Below are 21,245 nucleotides of genomic sequence, written 5' to 3'. Positions count from 1 at the left end.
GAATTACCCGGCTCTTTTAAAAGCAGACCAGGGAATTAAGAGGTCACAAGAGCATTAAGAAGCATTCTCCTCTAATAATCCCAGCAAGTCTGCTGGAAAACCCCTAGACATTAGAACACATTTCAGAATTGTAGCTGTTAACACATCCATGAAAAGCATTGCTAATTAGGTAAGAGACAGCAATCTCCACTGATTTCCACCGACTGCCACTGAAAAATCCCTATCTCTGTGCTTTTAGTGCTATGCAAAAAGCAGATGATATCTCCTTTTCTTGCAGGAGTGCTTTGATAAGAAAAGCTATTTCTGAGTAGCATCTGTATATTTCAATCACCAGTGAGCTTAGAAATGTTAACTAGTAAAGTTCAATATGCAATAAGTATAATGGATTTTCTCTCAGATTCTAAGTTATATTTTCAGAATACACAGTGCAAGTTTCTGATGTTACTGCAGTGGGGAGATTCTCTTCTCAAGGTAGGCCTTCTACACCTACTGCAGAGGAAGGACTTTGGCCTTCATATTAAAGTCTGAAACCATTGAAACAGTATCCTGTCAGCCTGAACTTCTAACATTTGAATTTATTTCAGTGAAGCCATTTTGGAGACTTTCAGATTTCTGCCTTAACTTGATCCTGCTTGGCCACCATGGTCACTTTATTGAAATACTAGACACTCAAAAACCCCATAAACAAACAAGATCAGAATGCCCCAACCATGATTAAAGGTAAAAGTTAAAACCCATAATGGGCCTGAGGAAGCCAACATCCACAATACTTTCTCATTTGTAAAAGTTACATTTACTTATAATTTCAAAATAAGAAGCCTGATCTTAACTAGACATTTTCCATTATCTTGGAAATAAAATAATTTATATTAATGCTTCAGCTAATATTGAAAAGCTTAAGCAATAATTTTTAAAACATAACAGTTGTTGTTACAGAAACACGCAAAATATTGTACATTTTTCCCTGTGCTTTCTGATTACTGATCAATCATACTCAGTAGCATTTATGTATGTACATGTGTATTTAATATATATGAATATATATGAAATTACATGCAGCTTCATTCACAAACTAAATAGAGCTGTGTGCAATTTTTTTAAGGTAACCATATTTCTAGGCAGTCAGCCCATGTCATTCATGTCAATTTTAACAGTATGTTAGCAAAACAAATAGTTTTGGAATTCAGGTTATTCATTGCTTTAGATCTCTTGGTCAGGATCTATGCTTTTCTCCAGAGTATAAGACTTTACGATAATAGGTTTCTGATTCATAAATCCAAGCTACCATGTGCTATCACAATAGAAATATCAACACAAACTCTTGTAGAAACAGTCCTTTTCAGAGAAACTTAGCCTTGTGTTTTAGCATGAAGTGCTCTATTGGTATTTGAGAATCAAGCAATAGAGTACCAAAGCCTAGCACCTAGCATATAGATTTGACAGTATTTGTCTAATATTAGTACATCCTTTTGAAGAAGAATATATTGGCTCTAGATAGAGTGGTAAAATCCACTCCTTTGCTTGTGTGCCAGAATTCAAGTGTAGTCACAAAGATCCACCCATGTATTTAAGAATATTTCTCCCACATATACTCCCGTTCATGGCTGCCAGTGTGATGTCCTTGCACAGTACTTTCTGTACATGGAAGGAGGAAAAAAAAAAGATATAGTAATGATACTTTCAAGATCATTTTAGCAGTGATCTATACCATTAGTGAAACAATTCTGGTCTCTATTTCTTCCCACTAGGTCCTCATTTGTACAAGTTAATGTACCCATTTTCTAACTGATTATAAAACTACATGTGATTCTCTGTGCTCTCTACATGGTATAAGCTTTAGTCTTAACCATTAGAGCAGGCTCCTCTCCATCATTTCTGCTTCATGAAGACAGTGTCTATAGTGGTTATGGGCTTAAACAAAAAACCCTCCCAAACTCCACAAAAATCCTACTGCTTCCAATGCTAATCTGTTGCCCTGCCTTTTGCGCTACTGCTTTTCCAGATTCCAAAAGCTTAACTTGCCCAGGATCTGGAAAATGGACATTGCAGTTGCACAAACCAGCTGTGCATGTACACTGATTCTTTGCTATATACACAGGAAGTTTCATGTGCTCATATACCACACATCTACAGTGTTTGACTGTCTTGCACTGCCCTCTAAGTGTTGTCAGGCTTGAGACATACTCTTTTCAATGATTCAGACTGCTTTTCTACAGCTATTACAGTTCCAAAACATTTTACTAACAGTTATACAGAGTGGAAAGGACTTACTTTGTAATTTGCAAAGCAGAACGTGCTTTCAAGTACAATTTGCAACTAGTATGTTCTCTAATATAGAAACGTCTATTACCAGTAACAAAATGATTCAAACATTACAATCTTCAAATTTGCTATTATTTCTGCTTTCTTCTGTTTAAACCACACTTAGTTCAGGATCCGTTTGGCTGATTTAATAGTAGTTGCTCCTTTTTCTCTGTATAGTCTGTCAATGCTAGTAGGAAATGTAATCGTGAATATTTAGCTGCCAAATACTTTGCAGGATGAGAATAAAGGTAGTATTTAATTCCTTTCACTCAGATTTGCTTAAAACACAAGTCATATTTTGTACCTTAAATAATATTCTTTGCCCTCTGAAATCTTAAACATAAAATTGCTATTCTTTCATGTTTTTGGAGTTACCATAAATTGAAGCCACATGAAGTATGCTTTACTCCAGCGTTGCACTACTTCGGGAAAAGTGAACCAGTAAGATCAATCTAGAAAGAGATCATATAGCAGTAAAAATGCACCAAATTTGTTTTGAAAGACATCATGTGCATGATCTGAATCTTTGCAAGCTGTCTGAACTGAGAAAGATGATGCTCACTTTTTGCCTTTCATGGTAGAAATTTCCTTTTGCAGGTAGGGTCAGTCACAAGCTCCATCCTCCATCAATGATTAGTTCATTACCAGTCATATAGGCAGACTGAAATTACATAACAAGTAACAATAATTTTAGCTAATTTTTCATGGCTATTAATTACAGGGAAATACTTTTTCTTTAAATTAAAAAAGATGCTTTCTTTTTACACAAACACTTTTTTTGTTTTACAAAAATATCTGAATAAACAGAATATAAACAAACTTGGAAATGAAAGCCTTTCAGCTAACTCAGGGGAGTGTAGCAAAAGTATTATTAGAGGCATTAAGATGAGAATGCATCCTGAGCGTACAAATTCACATAAACCAGACTTCAGATATCTTACCTGCAGGAACAATACATCACACTATGATGTTATTAGGTCTGTTCAGCTGAGCAGAATCTGACCAGGTCAGACAATAACTGTAAGGGGACCTAACTGAAAATTTAGGTCATGCAGATAGTGAGGTAAGCAACCGAGCTGTTGACATTCTTCTCTATGTCAGTGCTGAAACATACTGGAATACATTGGAAAAGTGGAATTCTGTCTACACATGGTTGAAAACCCTATGACCAGACTGGAAAAAATTAGTAGCTTTACAGAAATGCTAAAACCAAGATGAAAGCGAGAAGACAATTACTGATAGATAGCAGCATTAAGACTGAATTAATTCTGCTGAAGTATTGTGTTATGCTCAGTAGGACTGCTGGACAAGTCGAGAGAAATCCAGTCCAGTTTTAGAATCATAGTAAAATTTACAGCATCTGAAATAACCTTGATGTGCACTCACTAGTGTTGGTGGTATTTGCAGTGGTCATTAAGAGTTTGGTGTATAACACACTCAGTGGGTCTATTGTCTTCCTTATGCTGAAAGGGTAGATTCACTGTGAGCATTAGTGCTTTTAGCTAAAACCTTCAGGAGTTCTATGCAAATGTTTGCTCTTAAATTGTGAAGGTAGCTGATGTCTACTAATTCTACCGCCTTAAAACATGATCTAGCCATGGTGCAAACTTGGAAAAGCAGACAAGCCCACTTCTCCTATCATTCAGGATGATCTGGGGTCAGTCAAATTGCTCAGATGACGTGAAACCACCAGGCTATGGTACCAGATACAGAATGTCTTAACAGTCACTGTCAACACTCAGAGTACTTTTTGTATTGTAGGTTGAACTCAGTAAAAGATTTTTTTTTAATTTTTGTAACAATCCAGCTCAAAGACAATATAAATCATCCTAAAACAAATTCTCCTTATTGCGAAGTGGCAAAGTAGCATGGGATTCTGTGACAGGAAATTTTATTGTTCCACACTTACTTCATCAGAGGCCAAGTAAACAAAGAGATGGGCCACTTCTTCAGTAGTAGCCATCCTACCAGTCTTCTGTCTGGCTAGAAAGTCTTTCAATGCCTAGATATACAAGAACATTTAGTATATCAAAAATAAAAACCCAATTATTTTAATCCAATTAGTAGGATATGTACAAAGCAATACTGGAAGCAGGCCCTAAGTCACAACTTCCTTTAGTACACTGAGTTGGGAATTTATGTGAGTAAAAAGAAATTAGAAGATTAATAGTGGTATGAGTTTCAGGTCTCCAGGTAGGTGACTGGACCTAAATCTCTGGTTCCAGAATAAAGCCAACACAAGTCCTTCTTCCTTTGGTGGTAGATATTCCCAGGCCGTTCAAATGAGGGCTCATAATTATCTAGTCAGTATAGTTAAGCATCCCAAATCATTTTGAAATGCATAGGCCAGAATGCCCTTTCTATCATGGTTTTGCACTAGTTTGTGCCTGCCACGTGCCACAGTAAAAAATGTCTTCTACTTTTGCACTAGATACTGTAACCAATGGTTGCAAATACTTCCAGAGATGACATACCCTCTGTATTCACTAAGCAATAGTATCCTTCTGAGGCATATTAAGACTTCTGTCTTGAGTACAAACTGACCAAACTATTAAAACAGGCACTGCTGTTATGTTTTCATTGGTACTCTGAAATAAGCGCCATGCCTGATTATGGGCAGAAGTGTCACTACTTATTTATTTTATTTTTTTAAAGGGAGTTAAACTTACGTACACACATGATCAAACTAATAAATTGCTTTCTCACCTGTTCTGGGTTAGGCCGGGCTTGGATTCTTTCCTGTAAAGATGGTGTGTCAACAGTTCCTAAGCAAAATTTTAAATTCAGTGTTAAAAAAAATCAACTGAATCAATAATCAACAAAAAAATGCAGTTCATTGGTTCTATTTGTATGTTTTAACACTTATGTGTAACTTCATAATGATTCAGGAGAAAGACTGCAAAATAGTATAGGATTCTAAATTTCAATAGAAGGCAAGACTTCTGAGAATTAGATTCAATCCATTTTAGATGGTTAAACAACGGCTAGCCTGTTAGCTAGCCCTTGCCTGCTTCTAACTTCCTAGACTATATCTTTGAAAATAAGCATTCAAATACTGTGTAATGCATATACAAGGTGCACGTGCTGGGTCAAGAGACTAAAGGTACAGCTTAACTACAAAAGTAACAACTTTTCTATTTTAAGTCTCAGAAATGTTTCAAACATGTCCTGTTCTTTTAGATTGCTGGTAACTTTATTAACAAAGAATAGACTTGCAAGTGGCAACTAATGTCAAACTAACTGGGGCCTTCTAGCACCTGCTCCTAGTTTACAAAAGAATGTAAGAATACTTACCAGGACATATACAGTTGCATCTGATGCCTTGTTCAATGAAATCAGCAGCCACAGACTTTGTTAGACCAATAACTGCTGCCTTTGAAGTACTATATACACATCTGTTCACAACTCCTAACAGAAGATCAGTGTGAAGGCAGTGTAGAAACATATTTAAAACAAAAACAAAAAAAAAAGAGCCAAATTTGTTCAAGATGCACCTGCTTCTGGACTCTAGCACTTCCTGTAGCACCTGTAGTCTCTCTATAAGGGCAGGCTAACTAGAATGCCGACTACCAGAATTCTACTCGGGCAAACACCAGAGCAAAGCACAAAATCTTTCAATAGTATAAATTTGGGGAGTAGTCTAGAAAAGTTAACAAAGCAAACAAAGATTTAGGAACAGCACAGACCCATCTGTTAAGTCACCATCAGGCTTCCTCAGGAAACACAGCTACAGTGCTTACGTAATTATCATTTCTTCATTGTTTCTCTGAAGAACATATGTAGCAAGATATCACTGGAAGCAATTCTTTTTTAGTTTATACAAACTCGTAAAAAGGATGCTACAAAACTTTCAGGACACAGATTCAAAAGCTCAAAGGCAAGAATCTTAGTGTTTCTGCAATTTCCCATCTGTGTTCTTGCGTGTATGTACAAGTTGATGTGTTCACTTTTGTTTTTAATTGCATCTCTCCACTGGATTGGCAGTGTCCTCTAAATTTAAAGTTGTAAAATATTTATTTTGCATTCCCACAATTTTAAAAATTTATATAAGGAACTCTCTAGCAAGGTACTGACCTTTAATGCTGGATGCCACAGAAGACATATTTATAATATTTCCAGATTTCTGTTTAAGCATCTGCAAAAGAATACTTATATCATTCAAATGCAAACTATTTTGTCATCTGCAGGTCCAGCAAAATAATTTTGCCTATGACAACCCACAGAACAGCCCTACATGCAATGGATATGCAGGGTAACAAAGCTTAATTGGCATGAAGAGGTGCTTATTTCTTTTTGATCTGTTGACTGAAGTAGTAAAGCAGAATCTGAAATTATCTCTAAGTCCTCTTCGTTCATCTCAGGGACAAAGACTATGACAGGAAAGGATTTTTTTTCTAGATAGCCACCTCTGGATCATTGTCCTCTTGTCACCACAGTAAGTTACCCTACATAGACATCTGCTCATACCATCTACCAATGCAGTAATTCACTTCTCCATTGCTTTGGAGAAAACTAAAACACAGCTCTCTAGCATCTTTGAATTGTAGCTAAATTTCTTTAAGTTATAACCTTTTTAGGCATCTCAAAACCTGAGATGCCTGAAGTTATTATAAAGCACCTGTGAAAATGAAGATCAGCTAAGAAAAAAACCCAATCAACAAACAAAACCAAACAAAAAAATAAAAAGGACTGGAACAACACTGAAAAGAGTAGTTATCATCCAGTCATGGTCACAGCTTCCACTTCTGGTTTTTGCATTTACAGGAGTACAAACACCTTGCTCAGTCCACAGATTTTTGTAGTCCCCAACCTAGTTACTACATCAAACACAAGTGTCCTCAAGCTGCTAGGCTATCCAGTTGGATTGTTGTTCTGATATAACCAGCATGTTGGCATTAGGGGCACTGATTGCTTCACAAGATAGTTTCCAGATTTGCATAAAATTCATATTAATATACATATTTTATAAATATTTTGTAGCAGTGGTATTGTACAGTTGTGTGCTATAGTATAATACAGTAGCACTGTACTGCAATGGCTCCCTCACTGCTCTGCATTTGAAGGATTTTAGTTACAAATTACACAGAGCAAAACCCCTGAATTAATCTTCTCTACCATATCCTTTAGATAGATTGTCTACTTGAAGGATTACACGATGCAGAGAATGTTTTAGAGTAGGATCACTATAATCTAAGGGCCTCCCCTATCCAAAGCTGCATACTTGCATTATCTCAAAGCCCATGCTGTCAGAGTGGCAATAACTTAGACCTCTCACACTTTAAACACAATGCAGCACAGACTAAAAGTGATAGGCAACCAAGCCTTACCTTAGGAAGGAATGTCTTGATCATTAGATACATGCTGCGAACGTTAAGGTTCATAGTGAAGTTCCAGTCTTGTTCTTCACAGTCCAGAATAGTCCCATGATGAACAAACCTAGAGTAAGCACATGAAGTGAATTACTGTCTTAGATTTACATTTCTATGACTTTTTATGCACATTCTTCCATTGCTATTTTGTAATAGCTAACACTTCCAACTTTGAAAAGGATGGGCAAGAGCTCTTTTGAAGAAAGTAAGCAACAGTATATTTCTTCTGATGAGTATCAAGGAGACAAGACAGACCTGATACGTGCAAAGAAATATTTGGTAATAGGGAAATTAAAAAAAGATAGAGCACTGTCAGACCATCAACTTTGCTCACTGTTGTGCCAGAAGGGCCAAAGCTATCAGTATAGGGCACCCACAGAGTGTGGAAAACAAATTCCAGAGCCATTCTATCTTGGCCTGAGTAACACAGCTAGGCACAAAAAGTTCAGAGTTGATGAAAACACAGGAAAATTTATATTAAAGATATAAAATGCATTAAACAAAAGGAATAATATGCAATTAAGTAAAAGAAACTACTTCTATAGGACAGAGAAACCTGGAAAAAGAAGTAGGATCAAATAGAAGCTGGTTACCCTGCAACGTTACAGAGGACATCAATCCTTTCAATGTCCTTGGCCAGATTTTCTATCTGCTCCTTTTTGGTGACATCCAGAACTCGTATTTGAATGCCTAGAAAAACATGGAATTAAATTTCAGTGTATTTGGCTAAGGATCAGAAGTTTATAGTTCTGAAGTGCTGAGGACTGCATCTACGATGCAAGTCAGTGGCTTGCCAGGAACAGTCTCCTCTCAGTGGTTCACCACGACATGGAGACTCACTGAGTGAGGGCTACGCTTAATGATCAAATTAGTGTAATAGTTAAATCAGGATAGCAATGGACAGCATGGCATGCTATTTAAAATTTCAGAAAGGAATTAACAAAAGATCAACTGATTTGATTGTCTTACAGCATCACACAAGCAGATGAGCTAATGTTATTTACCATAAAAACATTTCCAATAAATTTGAGTTCCACCGTGCTCTCAAACTGAAGAATTACAGAGCCTGTATAATCATAACAAGCTTTCATGCCCACTATTAGAGAATAATAATTACTTGAAACTAGTTACATGTATCACATATACTCACAATTACATTACATGCCATCTATCCATGTGTAGTTGAGGATATGATGAATCAGCTTTATACCACTTAATGAGAAAAAGTGATTTTGCATGAGCCAATAATTTACATAACCTGGAAAGATGTCATAGCCATGATAATAGAAATGAAGAGGAAGTGTAACAAATTGATGACTTCTATCATGAAGGCTAGTTAAAAATACGATGCTCATACTTCTGCAATTATTTGTTTATAATCAAACAAAAGAGGGCTGGAAATGTGTTGCTTTTCACTATAAGCTTCCATGTATTTCAGCCTCTGGCAGCTGTCACTGTCAGTGCTTATAGCACTAGCTGTGCGGGTGCCATACCTCCAAGAAATCCACTGATAGCAAAAAAAAAAAAAACCCCAAACCAAAACAATCTTTCTGTTTTGTTCAGAGAAGCTATCTCTGAAAGATTGAGCAACGTAATTACTGCAAACCAGGGTCAGGCTCAACTCTTCCAAACCCTTTTCAATAGAATCAGCCCCTCTAACAGAATTGCTTTGGGGCCAACCACAGCCGTGCCTTCCCCCAGCCAGAAGCGAAAAGAGCTAAGTAAAAGAACTACTCTTCCAGATGAGCTGTAATATGATATGATATAAATACGATACAATCTACATGTTATTTTATCTCATTTTACTTGAGTAGCTTCCAGTAATCTAACACAGCTAGCTTCTCTCACCCATGCCAAGGCTGAATCCTTACTATGGAATAGGCATACTTTGTGATACACTTTGCCTGCACCCTTGTTCCATACTGCATGTAAAGATTGAGCTGTGCCCCCTTCTCAAATACATGAACTTTTTCATCCAAAGGAAACTAGGATGAGTGGAAAAGGAGTCAGGGTGTACTCCAGTACTTTCCTTAGTGGGTACAATTAGGCTCCCAGGGCACTAAGACTTGCTGCTGATCATCCTTTTGCCACAGCCTGGTCACAGCATATCCTACATCAAGGATGAAGGGACATCTAGTGCAGAACACACCTGTGCCCCAAAACATAGGGTTGTTCTGTTTGTTGTTTTTTTTGTTTTTGGTTGGTTGTTTTTTTTTTGTTGTTTTGTTTTTTGTTTTTTCACAATGTGTGTGCAACTAGTGACACACAGTCTAATAAGTGTTTACAACTACCTATTGAGCGATGGTAGAGGAGATGGAGACAGACTTCTCAGAGGCCCACAGTGGAAAGATGAAAAGCAACAGAAAGAAGTTGGAACATGGGAAAGTCTGACTGAATATAAAGTGTGTTGGGGGTTTTTTTTGTTTCTTTGGTTTTTTTTTTTTCTTTTTAAATATCATTATCATTTTAAAATCATGAGGGCAGTCGCACTGGAATGGGTGCCTAAAGAGGTCGTTGATGAAATTCCATCCTTGGAGAGATTCAGAACTTGACTCAACACAGCCTTGAGCAACCTGCTGGAACCAGAACCACTTTGAGCAGTAGGCAGGACTAAATGGCCTCCAGAGGTCTCATCCAGCATACATGAGTCTATGAAATACTGTAAAGCTGCCTGTAAAGCATCTGAGTGATATCTAAATTATGGGAGAATGTGATTTGGAAGCCAAACTGACAAGTCCATGAACAGGCTTTATATGCCTCAGTTAAACGATATAGACACTTTTGAAGAGATTGGTGTATAATGATGCAATTAGACTACAGGCTGGTGATTAACATCAGCACTGGAATTACCTCTGCTGGATAAAATTCAAAGACCACAATGTGCCAAGCCTTAATGAATTATAGCTTAACTAATCAGATGTCAAAAGGATGGAAATGGCTCTGAGTATATGGAAAATTACCTCTTTCCTTGTGAACACTAGCAGAAAGGGAAAAAAAAGCACAGTTCAAAAAGCAACACTTTCCTAAATACCCTCAGAATGAACCTGTAAAGTCCTAAAAGTTCCTAAAGAATTACAAAGGGATTGCTTGTGGTGAACTCCAGTCAGTAGAGACCAATGTTTACTCCAAAAGCTGTGCCAGGGAAAAGTGTTTTTGCATATTTGACTGTCACCCTGAATAGGAATTAATTAAATCCACTTCCTTCCATCAAATTAAGTTGTAAGCATTTTCAGTTGTAAAATATATCCAAGTCTTATTTTTTATTTCAAGATTTAAAAAATATTTTTTTAATATAATGTCCCACCCTTGTGTCACCTGTGATTAAGAAACACAGCTATGCAAAACCTGCTCCTTAAAGTGTGTTCCTGTGATATTGGTAGAAAAGCAACCTTCAGGCCTGAGCATTTCTACAAACAGAATAGGCTTTTCTAGTGTTGGTGAAATTAGTTTCTGAAGACATAGGAATTCTACTAGACAGCTATCCTTTTAACGCATTCCTTAGTAAGTATGGACCATAGAAATGCAAGACACTAAATCTACTTTTCGTATAGCTGCATGAAAGTTCTTGTGATCAGAGAAAAGCATTCCTTGCCTTTTAGAGTGATGTGTTTGACAATTAGCCTAGTGATCTCAAAATGTAACCAAAAAGGGTGCCATCCTGGGAAGCAGAAATCAACTGCTTCTGTGACATGAGAAACTCAAAGTTATTCCACATGCCTGGAACAATAGTCTGATATGCTGATATTTAGCATGTAAAATACTGCAACCTCTGCCATTCCACACCACAGAATAAAGCAATGCCAACATCTGAAGAATTAGCCTGGATATTTTCCATTTTTTCTGACCTTTTGAAGTTTGCCCTATCCTCAAAGTATATTTCAGCCAGTCTACAACAAAACTTGCAAGATCTGAAGTAATACCTACTGTAGGTCAATTACCTGGATATTTCTCCAGTTCTTGCAGCTTAGACTCATTAATGTCTGTAGCAATGACCTTGGCTCCTTCTTTAGCAAAAGCCTGAAGAATACAAATAAGAGAATTAGTTTACATTTAGATATGCCAGATCTTACCAGAACTAAAATCTGTTTTCTTCTCATTTCCTTTTTGACTTGAAATAAAAGTTGGCTGAAGGCAACTGATCTCTCACTTTTCATTCTGGGCATGTCAGGGAGTAATGGACGTCAATTACCACACACCCTGCAGACTACTAAGTAACTATACATGATATAACACAGATTTAAGATCTTTTCCTTAAAGTAAGGAATCCATAAATAAAATATAAGAACAATAACCAGACTAAGACAACAATTATTATTGCCCCTATTAGCTGCACGTGCACTAGCAAGCACATTACAAACACATAGGGCTAGAATTGTCTGTATTGTTGGATTTAAATGAAGTTATGGGATTTGACAGGTAAAAGCACAAGTCATAAAAAAGGAATGATGGTATATAAACTTTATAAAAATCCTTTGCATCCAAATCATTGGACTAGAGCAGTATTAAAAGCAGCATGACTTTTCTTTGATACTTGACCAGAGATATTTCTTGATTCTTGATGTTCCCCTCAAAACCAGCTTTCTCTGCATTGAGATTACTGATACATTAACAGCTATGCTAACAAAGTAACCTCCAAGTCAAAAGTATTCTGACATCTCAGACTGTAGCCCCTCATCTTCAAAATAAGTGTCTCAAGTGCACCTTAAGAGGATAGTGGCATTAAACATGCCAGCTTTTTGTAGCTTGTTGGGCATTCACAAAGTGAAATCATCAGGAAAATTACCTGCTCCTTGGACTGAGTGTTTTAATGTAAGTGATAGATCAGCAGTCTTCTGCATTCTTAACTGCATGCATGAGAAACTAACTGGTCTGGCAAAAATCTTACTTACAGGAGCTTTTCCTAGCTTGTTGATTATGTTACAGAGATACTGAGATTACTAGTTCCTCTATCTGCTAGTGAAGAAGGAAGTAGCAGGGGAAGAACTGCTCAAAAGGAATTAAAAGATAACCAGAAAGTTAATACATATGTTGAAGTACTGTTTAACAGTAGTGAAATAAAATTTGTAAAGGATTTCTCACAGTTGCTCATTGTGAACAGCATTGTAGCTGTGCTGTTAGTATCACGTAGACTTGGTTACATCAGCTATTAGTGTAGATAAAATATCTTGGGTTTACTATAGGGGAACTTTGCCGTATCCAGCCTTATAACAGAAATATTCCCTCTATCATCCTTATCTGCTCCCAGAACAAAGCAGCAGAGACTTTGGATTAAAAGTACACACAGTACCAACCATATATTGTTAAAAAGCACTTGCAGCTGTTCTCAAATCTTGCTCTTATCCTTGCCTAATATCATCACTCAGAGCTGAAGACTTTCAGATATTGTTGTGGTTTAACCCCCAGCCAGCAACTAAGCACCACGCAGCCGCTCACTCACTTCCCCCCCATCCAGTGGGAAGGGGGAGAAAATCAGGAAAAGAAGTAAAACTCCTGGGTTGAGATAAGAACGATTTAATAGAACAGAAAAGAAGAAACTAATAATGATAATGATAACACTAATAAAATGACAACAGTAGTAATAAAAGGATTGAAATGTACAAATGATGCGCAGGGCAATTGCTCACCACCCGCTGACCGACACCCAGCCAGTCCCCGAGCGGCGATTCCCTGCCCCCCACTTCCCAGTTCCTAAACTAGATGGGACGTCCCATGGTATGGAATACACTGTTGGCCAGTTTGGGTCAGGTGCCCTGGCTGGGCATGAGAAGCTGAAAAATCCTTGACTCTAGTCTAAACACTACTGAGCAACAACTGAAAACATCAGTGTTATCAACATTCTTCACATACTGAACTCAAAACATAGCACTGTACCAGCTACTAGGAAGACAGTTAACTCTATCCCAGCTGAAACCAGGACAGATATTCAAACCACAGAAAGCATGTATGATATAGTATAGTGACTACCTTATTCCCTGAATTTTTCAATGCGTGGTTCTAGCTTCACCTATGGTTTATTAATTCAAGAGCTTGTCCAATGACACCTGCATCAAACAAGCTAGCATTAGAGACCTAGCTTAGGTACAGGAGAACAAACGTTTTCCAACTTACTATAGCAGCTGCTCGTCCAATCCCCTGTGCTGCTGCAGAGAGCAGTATGATCTTCCCATCAAGCCGACCCATACTGCTGACCTGCAGAGACAGAAGACATCACAGAATCAGATGCAAATGCATTCCAAAAACTAGATGTGATTCAGAGTACCTCTGCCATCAGATTGTATCACAAATTGTCCTGTTTGGCTGCAGTGTGACCCTGAGTCATCCAGGGTTCTGAGGGGGGGACACTGCCTCAACTTTTTTTTTTTCCTCACCATAAGTAAGGACCTCAAAAAGATCAAAAGGCTTTTGAGCTCAAAAGCCAAGATTTATTATAATAGAAACCGGACTTCATTTTTCCTTAAACATTAAAAAAAAATAAATCAGGATGAAACAGAATGGAAGTACAATAAATAGCTTGTAATCGAATGCTTCCACGGTCCATTGTGTTCTTAGAAAGCTGGTCTTCTACTCCTCTCAAGCTACAAATTCATCAACTTCCTAGATTGCAATAAATTCCACACAATACCCTGGTCTTGGTGTCTGCTCTGAACTGTCTTAGGAATCTTCCAGCACAGCAGATTCCCAACTCCAACAAGGCAGGAGAGTGGGGGCAGGAATGAAGCTCTGTACTGTCTTGCCTCTCTCATGTTGCTTGCTCTCAGGGAACTACTGAGCATGCTTGGGGCAAGCGGTAGGGAACCTCTAGGAGGTTCCACCTTACTCAAGGTGCAGCAGCCAAAAGGCAAAATATAGCCCTCCTCTCTTCTGCCCAAGCACACACTTCCTAATGCTGCATTATGTTTAAAGAAATACAGCATCTAAAGTTGCAGACACACAAGTAAAAGCAAATGCCACCCTCTCCTACGGATTCAAAAGTTTCCAGTCCGATTTTTGGTTATTTAAGGAGTAAACTACTTAATAGGATGTTTCAAAGAACTGCCTAAAAAGTAAGGTCACTGTATTCCAGTCAGAGTGTGATATCTAGTGTTTGTTAACTGGGTTTCCAATAAGCAAAAATTTCTGCACTTTTATAATCTATAAACCAAAATTTGTTTATGCAGCTATGAGTGTAGAAAGGTATCCCAAGAACCTGAAGTCTTTAAATATATGTATGAATCCAACATAACGAGTACTTCACTGAGAAGTTAAGATAAAGATGCCATAATCTCCCCTAGGTTAGCAGCCAATGCTATCATCTAGAGATGCTCAGATCCACGCTGTGCCTTACATTACCGAGTCAGATTTAGTGTCCTACATCTCAAAACAGATTATTCATTTCTGATTTTGACCAGAAATTCTGTTTTCTCAGCAGCTTTTCCCGACAAAAGTTGCAGCAAAACTAATGTTTCCCTGAAGGTTACGGATTCAGCAAATCAGACTTCTGAAGCAGTTTAACTGAAAAATTCTTTCCTTTCTAATAAAAAACACATTTTCTCCTTTGATTTAAAGTCAGACTGAGTTACAGACCATTTCAAGACATTGAAATGTTTCACCGTAGGTTTTTCCCCCATAACTGGGACTCACATGCACACACACACAAAGAAGGAAACAAAGCACAAAACAAAAGAACAGTCTCCACAGCAAACAGTAACTGAGATGCATCTTTTTAATTAGGGGACAGCACAATACCTTAAAAATATTTTTCTAGATTGGCGAGTAAAAAGACATCTCTTCAGATGTCTCTGATGATAGACCTGATAAGGTTATATGAGATTGAGCCTGTTTTAGCATAACCTTTTTGCATTGACAGGTGAAAAATACCAAGTTAACTGAGCAAAATGAGATTACATGCACAACTAGGTTGTGCTGTCTCTCTAATGTACTAAGCTTTCCAAAACACAACTCAAACACAAAATTCTGGGAAAAGTTCTATGAATTGTAAGCAAGTCCCAAGTATCTCAACAATGAGCTCAAAGTTCTCCCTCAAGGCAGAGGAAGCTCGCTCTTACTCTTTGTTGTCACATACATCTTTTCAGTAGAAAAAAACCCCTGATCAGTTCAAGTACTTCCCAAATCACCGTAACACTTTGGAAGCAAAATACATTTTTCAATCTAACTGTTTTTATGAACATGCCACACCGATTCTATGAAGCATTTAAAAATAAATATTGATATAGTCACTCACCAAGCGATCTCAAACAGCTTGTTATATTTACTGACCTTTGTACAAAAGGAAGTTTTATACTTTTTTCCTGTGCTTGTTGGGATTTGTAGTTTAACTGGTAGATTTCTCTACACAAACGTAATTTCCTGTTGAAACATTCAGATGCTGCCATCTAGTGAAACTCAAGATTTTAAAAGTGTAATTTTTTTTCTCCTGCACAGGAAAGGACAAAAAAAGGATCGCCAGCATTAGCTGTCCATTCTCCCTAACGAATTGAAGAAATCAACAGGATTCCCACCAAAAGAGACCACAAACATATTTTTCCCCAAATAATCTCTCTTTAGCAATATAAGCTATCAAATTGCAAACTAGGACAATACTTGCATGATTAATTTTGTTCTTTTAGTTTTTTTGTTAAACTGGTGATTTACCAACTTAGCTTTTCTTTTTGTATCTAGTGGTTTAATTTATATTTATTAAGGCAAAGTTAATATCATCAGACTGGAAAATTCTAGGACTAATTTAGCTATAAGCTCACATGAGACCTAAAGTTACCCTGATAGCATTCTGTTGTGGTTTAACCCCAGCCAGCAACTAAGCACCACGCAGCCGCTCACTCACTCCCCCCCCATCCAGTGGGATGGGGGAGAAAATCAGGAAAAGAAGTAAAACTCCTGGGTTGAGATAAGAACGATTTAATAGAACAGAAAAGAAGAAACTAATAATGATAATGATAACACTAATAAAATGACAACAGTAGTAATAAAAGGATTGAAATGTACAAATGATGCGCAGGGCAATTGCTCACCACCCGCCGACCGACACCCAGCCAGTCCCCAAGCGGCGAAACCCTGCCCCCCACTTCCCAGTTCCTAAACTAGATGGGACGTCCCATGGTATGGAATACACTGTTGGCCAGTTTGGGTCAGGTGCCCTGGCTGGGCATGAGAAGCTGAAAAATCCTTGACTCTAGTCTAAACACTACTGAGCAACAACTGAAAACATCAGTGTTATCAACATTCTTCACATACTGAACTCAAAACATAGCACTGTACCAGCTACTAGGAGGACAGTTAACTCTATCCCAGCTGAAACCAGGACACATTCTTAAAGAATTTGGAGTCCTGCCTGAACTTCAGCTGGGCACATTTACCTCATAAAAGCCATTTCTGTGGGTAAATTGCGACACACATAAACAACATTACTGAACTTTGTGTATCTTGTCTTTCCGCTAAACTATGATAGCTTTCTAAGGCTTTGTAAATCCACTTCCCAGTAAACAAACTCTTTAATGACTAGGTTTTCTAAAAGCACTTATCCTTCCACCCCTAACCTTTTGCCTACTGAATTCAAACACAGACCTGTTGCAATAGGTTCTGGTTTTTCAGACGAACCACTAGAAAAATCTCCAAATGTAAAAGTGTTCCAAGCAAGCAATAATTAACAAACCCCCTCCTTGAAATTGTATATAAAAGAGGTACATCTATATATACATCTTCTTTGCCCCTTCTGGAAGGGTCAGTTTAACTCATTTATTAGAACACCAAAATGGAGGGAATGAAAAAAAAGCTGGCAGCCAAAGGAAATATTTTTCAACCATAGTAGGAAATTGAAAAAACAAACAAACCCAAAACGACACCCCCCCCCCCCCCCAACACCAAAACAAAACAAAAAACCCACCACAAACACCAGTGCTTTGCACTTATCACTATAAGGAAATAAATTGCTCCTACATAGCTGTGGCAGGAAAGGAGACAGTGCAGCACTGAACTCGGTAACGGTATTCAGAACCTGTGTATTTTTGGCTAGCAGTATCTTTAAAAGTTTCCCAAAATACATTCCAGGTCAGAGATTTAGAGATAAACGTTTGCGGTTTCTTAGTAGTTACAGTAGTTGGCAGAATTTTCAGCTATTCAAGGTAAACAGTCAGTTCTTTATTAAAGATCTCTGAAGTACCTCCATCAAGTAAGCGACACTTGTGCGATTCCTCCAATTCCAGTAACTGCTGAATGCTCAGGAACATGTCAATGTAACCATTTGCTTATCAGTTTGGGTAACCCAAAAGGGAGTACTTAAGAGACCTAGCATCATTGAGACCTTTGTTCCTATAAAATACAGATGATGCTTTTGATGCAGTTATCTTGCTTAGGTATGACTTTCTCATCTTATGATGATGATTTCATTCTTAACAGAGTTGATCTCAGGTTTTGAGTGCCAAATTCCTATATAGTTGGCAGTGGAGGGCATGTGGGGAGGAAAGGGAGGAAGATCTCTCTTTTAGACTTCAAGCATTTCCTGACAGAGAAAGAGTCGATTAGAAGATTTAAACAAAACACTGGTGACAGATTTGTGCAACACTAAACTTCTGCACAAAGAAATGATTGCAGAAAGTTACAGAGGACACAGACAAGAAGCATAATAATTATGAAAGTGGTGAGATTACTATAAAAGATAGTCTTTAGACACTGAATATTGTAACCAATATCCTTAGATAATAGCACAAGCGAAGTGACCAGCAAAAATATTTTTAAACACTTAACACATTAAGTTTATTGTCAAACAAACCTTCTTATACAAAACATACAAAAAAGTAGGTCTCACAGTGCAGATAAGCAGGCTAGTAAAATAGTTCCGTCTTGGAGCCCTGATCATCCAGTTCATTTTCCATTCACTAGAGTAGCAGAAAAGTGTCGTGTCCATTGCTTACTATTAAAAAAATTTCAATACCCAACTTCAGACAGGAACTAGAAGTATATTGAAAGAAGATGCAAAATACAAAGTTACTCTTGGTACCATAATTGGCTGAGCTGCAGAAATATTGTAAGGAGTTTAAGAGGAATCCTTGATTGTGTGCCCTATAAACAGAAAGTTAGTTAACTTCAGTTGCAATGTCCAGAAAGAGGTTAAAATTGTGGTGAAAACGCAGTTTCTGCAGACTTAGAGAAAGCATGGTATAAAAACCATATGCTGAGAAACAAAAAGTATAGTTCTTTCTAACTCAACAACACTCTGAAGATACAAATATTGACCACGCAGAACAGGGCTGTTTTAGGAATGACAGAATGAAAAGTTTAAGATTGTAAAGTTTCACAGTAGATCAGTTTGTGATTCATTCCTGTTTCCATTTTTTTCTTCAATACATTGGCTTTTCTTTCTTTGCCATCCAAAAAAAACAAAACCCACCAAAGTAGAATACCATCAGATCAGCAGGTTGTGGGCAACATGACTGCTTTTCCATTTTTGTTCTTGTATTCCAGCTTTCCCAGTTGTGGGAAGCAGCAACTCCAAGACAGCAAGGGATTTGCATGCCACCAGAGCTCTTCTCACAATTTGCGGGAGAGGCTGATGGCTTTTGACCTGAAGCAGTTATCTTTTGCATATGCAGATTCTGGCTGTAGCCACTGCAAAGGCAGCTTACAACAGAGCACCTTTATTGGGTGGTACAATCAGGGGCCTTATCTTTCTCTGAAGTTCCAAACCAGTGCTTAAGATGTTCTTCTGTAGGCTCTATTCCTGCAGGTCGTGTATCTACAGAGAAGACAAGAACGTTAAAGTAACACTTAAACTTTCCCCATTAGACAAGCAGTAGGAATACAGCAATTTAATCTTGACTACTGTTTTAAATGTCAACTATCAAAGCTTGCCTCTGAGGAGCTTTGTGTTGTGAGGAAGTCTGTACTATTACCAAGCTGGCCATCACAAGAAACTGCAATGAGTCATATTCTTTCTGGAAGTCTGCCATTAATGCCTTGAAAACTGGTTAACTCTTCAACACGTCTGCTGGGACCTTCTGAAAGTTTTTAGAAGCAAGTGTAATGATGAAGGCAGTAGCATTAATATGCTAGCATAGATCACTAAGAGACTCCCCAGAAGTCACCCAGCCAGATACAAGAAGTCCTGAGTAGGACTGATGAACAGAAGTTATTAAAACAGTTATTACTGCAGCTGGAGCCAGGCAGACTGACAGATTCAACATCAAAGACTGAAGTCTACTGTCTTGAAGAAGTTTAGAAAAAAGTTAACCAGCAGTTAACTTTGAGTAGCTTTGCCAGAAGCCTGTGCTTAACCAATGTAAAGTTAAAAAGCAAAACATTTTAGAGCATCAGCTATCTAGTAATGATATATCTAGTAATGATATTCTGCTAATTCACTTTAAGTCAGTCATCAACACTTCCACTACAGCAAAAGAAAAAAAATAATAAAAATGGTATAATCTTCAGGGGGTGAAGGATTCACTTAAATATTTAGGTTCTGTAGAGCATATATAAGCTTCCCAGCTCCAGCTGGTCGGCCCTTCAACAGTCAGCTGACTAACCACTCAGGAAAATTGTGTTATCATGCAAGTTTCAGGTCCGAATATAGAAAGTAGAGCATTTACCCTCAACTCACAGACCACCCCTTATATTTTGCCTTTCCAAATCTTTATAGGACAACACCACTATGTTACATACCTGTTAGTGTACCCAAGCTGGAATTATCAAAGAAATTTGTTGGGCAAGTCAGTGGCAGAGGCTTTGATAAGTCCCGAGTCACAATTTCCTGAGAAATAGGTTCCTTACAGGGTGAAGGCATTTGCTCTTTAAGGGAATATGACACTGTCTTCCTTGGAGACCTTGGTACTGTCTCTTGAATGGTCTCTCTTGAGGATCGTTCTTTCAATTTTAGTGCTCTTTCTTTCCATTTTCTAAGTTCCTCTTTCAGCTGAAGCTCATTACTGAGAAGAAAAAAACACCCCAGCATTTAATTAAGAAAAATTTCAAGTAGTTCCTTTAAATAAGGAAAAATTCCTGACAACAGACAGTTCCTATATTTTCAAGATGACATACCACAGACATGGCAATGCAAGACCATATCTGTATATTATGCTTTCAGAGGCTATTTTATTTTATTTTTTAAGCTAAAATTCCTTCCAACATACAATTTGCGTATATCTTCTAGCATTTAAGAGATTCTTATGAAAGAAAGTGATTTAAAGTTCAAAAGCCATAAAGATATTTATAAGCAATCACTAGCTTTAAATAAAAGTTTGAAGTGAAAGAATCTAGAAAATCTAAAGTTAATAGTAATTACTCACTTCTATACATCTCGCAGAAAGAAACACTAATGACATGCATACTTAAACAGCAACAAATGATTTGACATGTTGCTGATCAGCTTTATACTTACCTCAGTAGAAGGTCATTTTGTTTCTTCAGGTGTAAGTTCTCTTTCTGTAGCTTAGCTTGTTCAGATTTTAGAACAAGTATTTGTGTGCTCTGCACAATACCACTACCACCACCACAAGTAAGGGGTATTTGGGATTGCTGAGGAGCTTCTTTTTCCAGCACTGCTAGAAAACAGTTTTATACAGATGTGTGCGTTATTTGGACAGT

The 21,245-nt window shown here is 37.7% G+C and overlaps 2 protein-coding genes across 4 annotated transcripts in view; both read right to left on the bottom strand.

The window, feature by feature from the left end:
* Positions 1-770: 770 nt before the first annotated feature.
* Positions 771-15,982, bottom strand: BDH2 (3-hydroxybutyrate dehydrogenase 2). 3 transcript variants are annotated; one of them, XM_069783559.1, is made up of 10 exons: positions 15,930-15,982; positions 13,782-13,862; positions 11,612-11,690; positions 8,267-8,363; positions 7,632-7,740; positions 6,379-6,439; positions 5,599-5,712; positions 5,011-5,069; positions 4,214-4,306; positions 771-2,965 (listed from the first exon to the last, which is right to left on the bottom strand). In XM_069783559.1, exons 2-10 carry the CDS (start codon positions 13,851-13,853, stop codon positions 2,912-2,914), a joined length of 738 nt encoding a protein of 245 aa, XP_069639660.1. In that variant the 5' UTR covers positions 13,854-13,862; positions 15,930-15,982; the 3' UTR covers positions 771-2,911. The 3 variants fall into 3 exon arrangements, with proteins under 3 accessions (XP_069639660.1, XP_009920159.1, XP_069639664.1); XM_009921857.2 differs by having other exon boundaries at positions 15,895-15,943; XM_069783563.1 differs by lacking the exon at positions 5,599-5,712 and having other exon boundaries at positions 15,895-15,943.
* A 2,348-nt stretch (positions 15,983-18,330) lies between these two features.
* The window catches only part of CENPE (centromere protein E), a 39,830-nt gene continuing 36,915 nt past the window's right edge, over positions 18,331-21,245 (bottom strand). The window contains exons 42-44 of the mRNA XM_069783498.1: positions 21,040-21,202; positions 20,325-20,587; positions 18,331-19,401 (exon numbers count right to left, since the gene is read on the bottom strand). Of these exons, the coding sequence (XP_069639599.1) occupies positions 19,304-19,401; positions 20,325-20,587; positions 21,040-21,202 (524 nt within the window). The 3' untranslated portion in view covers positions 18,331-19,303. The remainder of the gene's footprint in view (positions 19,402-20,324; positions 20,588-21,039; positions 21,203-21,245) is intronic.

Source organism: Haliaeetus albicilla, chromosome 1 (assembly GCF_947461875.1).
Source record: "Haliaeetus albicilla chromosome 1, bHalAlb1.1, whole genome shotgun sequence".
NCBI classification, from domain to species: domain Eukaryota; kingdom Metazoa; phylum Chordata; class Aves; order Accipitriformes; family Accipitridae; genus Haliaeetus; species Haliaeetus albicilla.
This window is presented reverse-complemented; position numbering and strand designations above follow the sequence as displayed.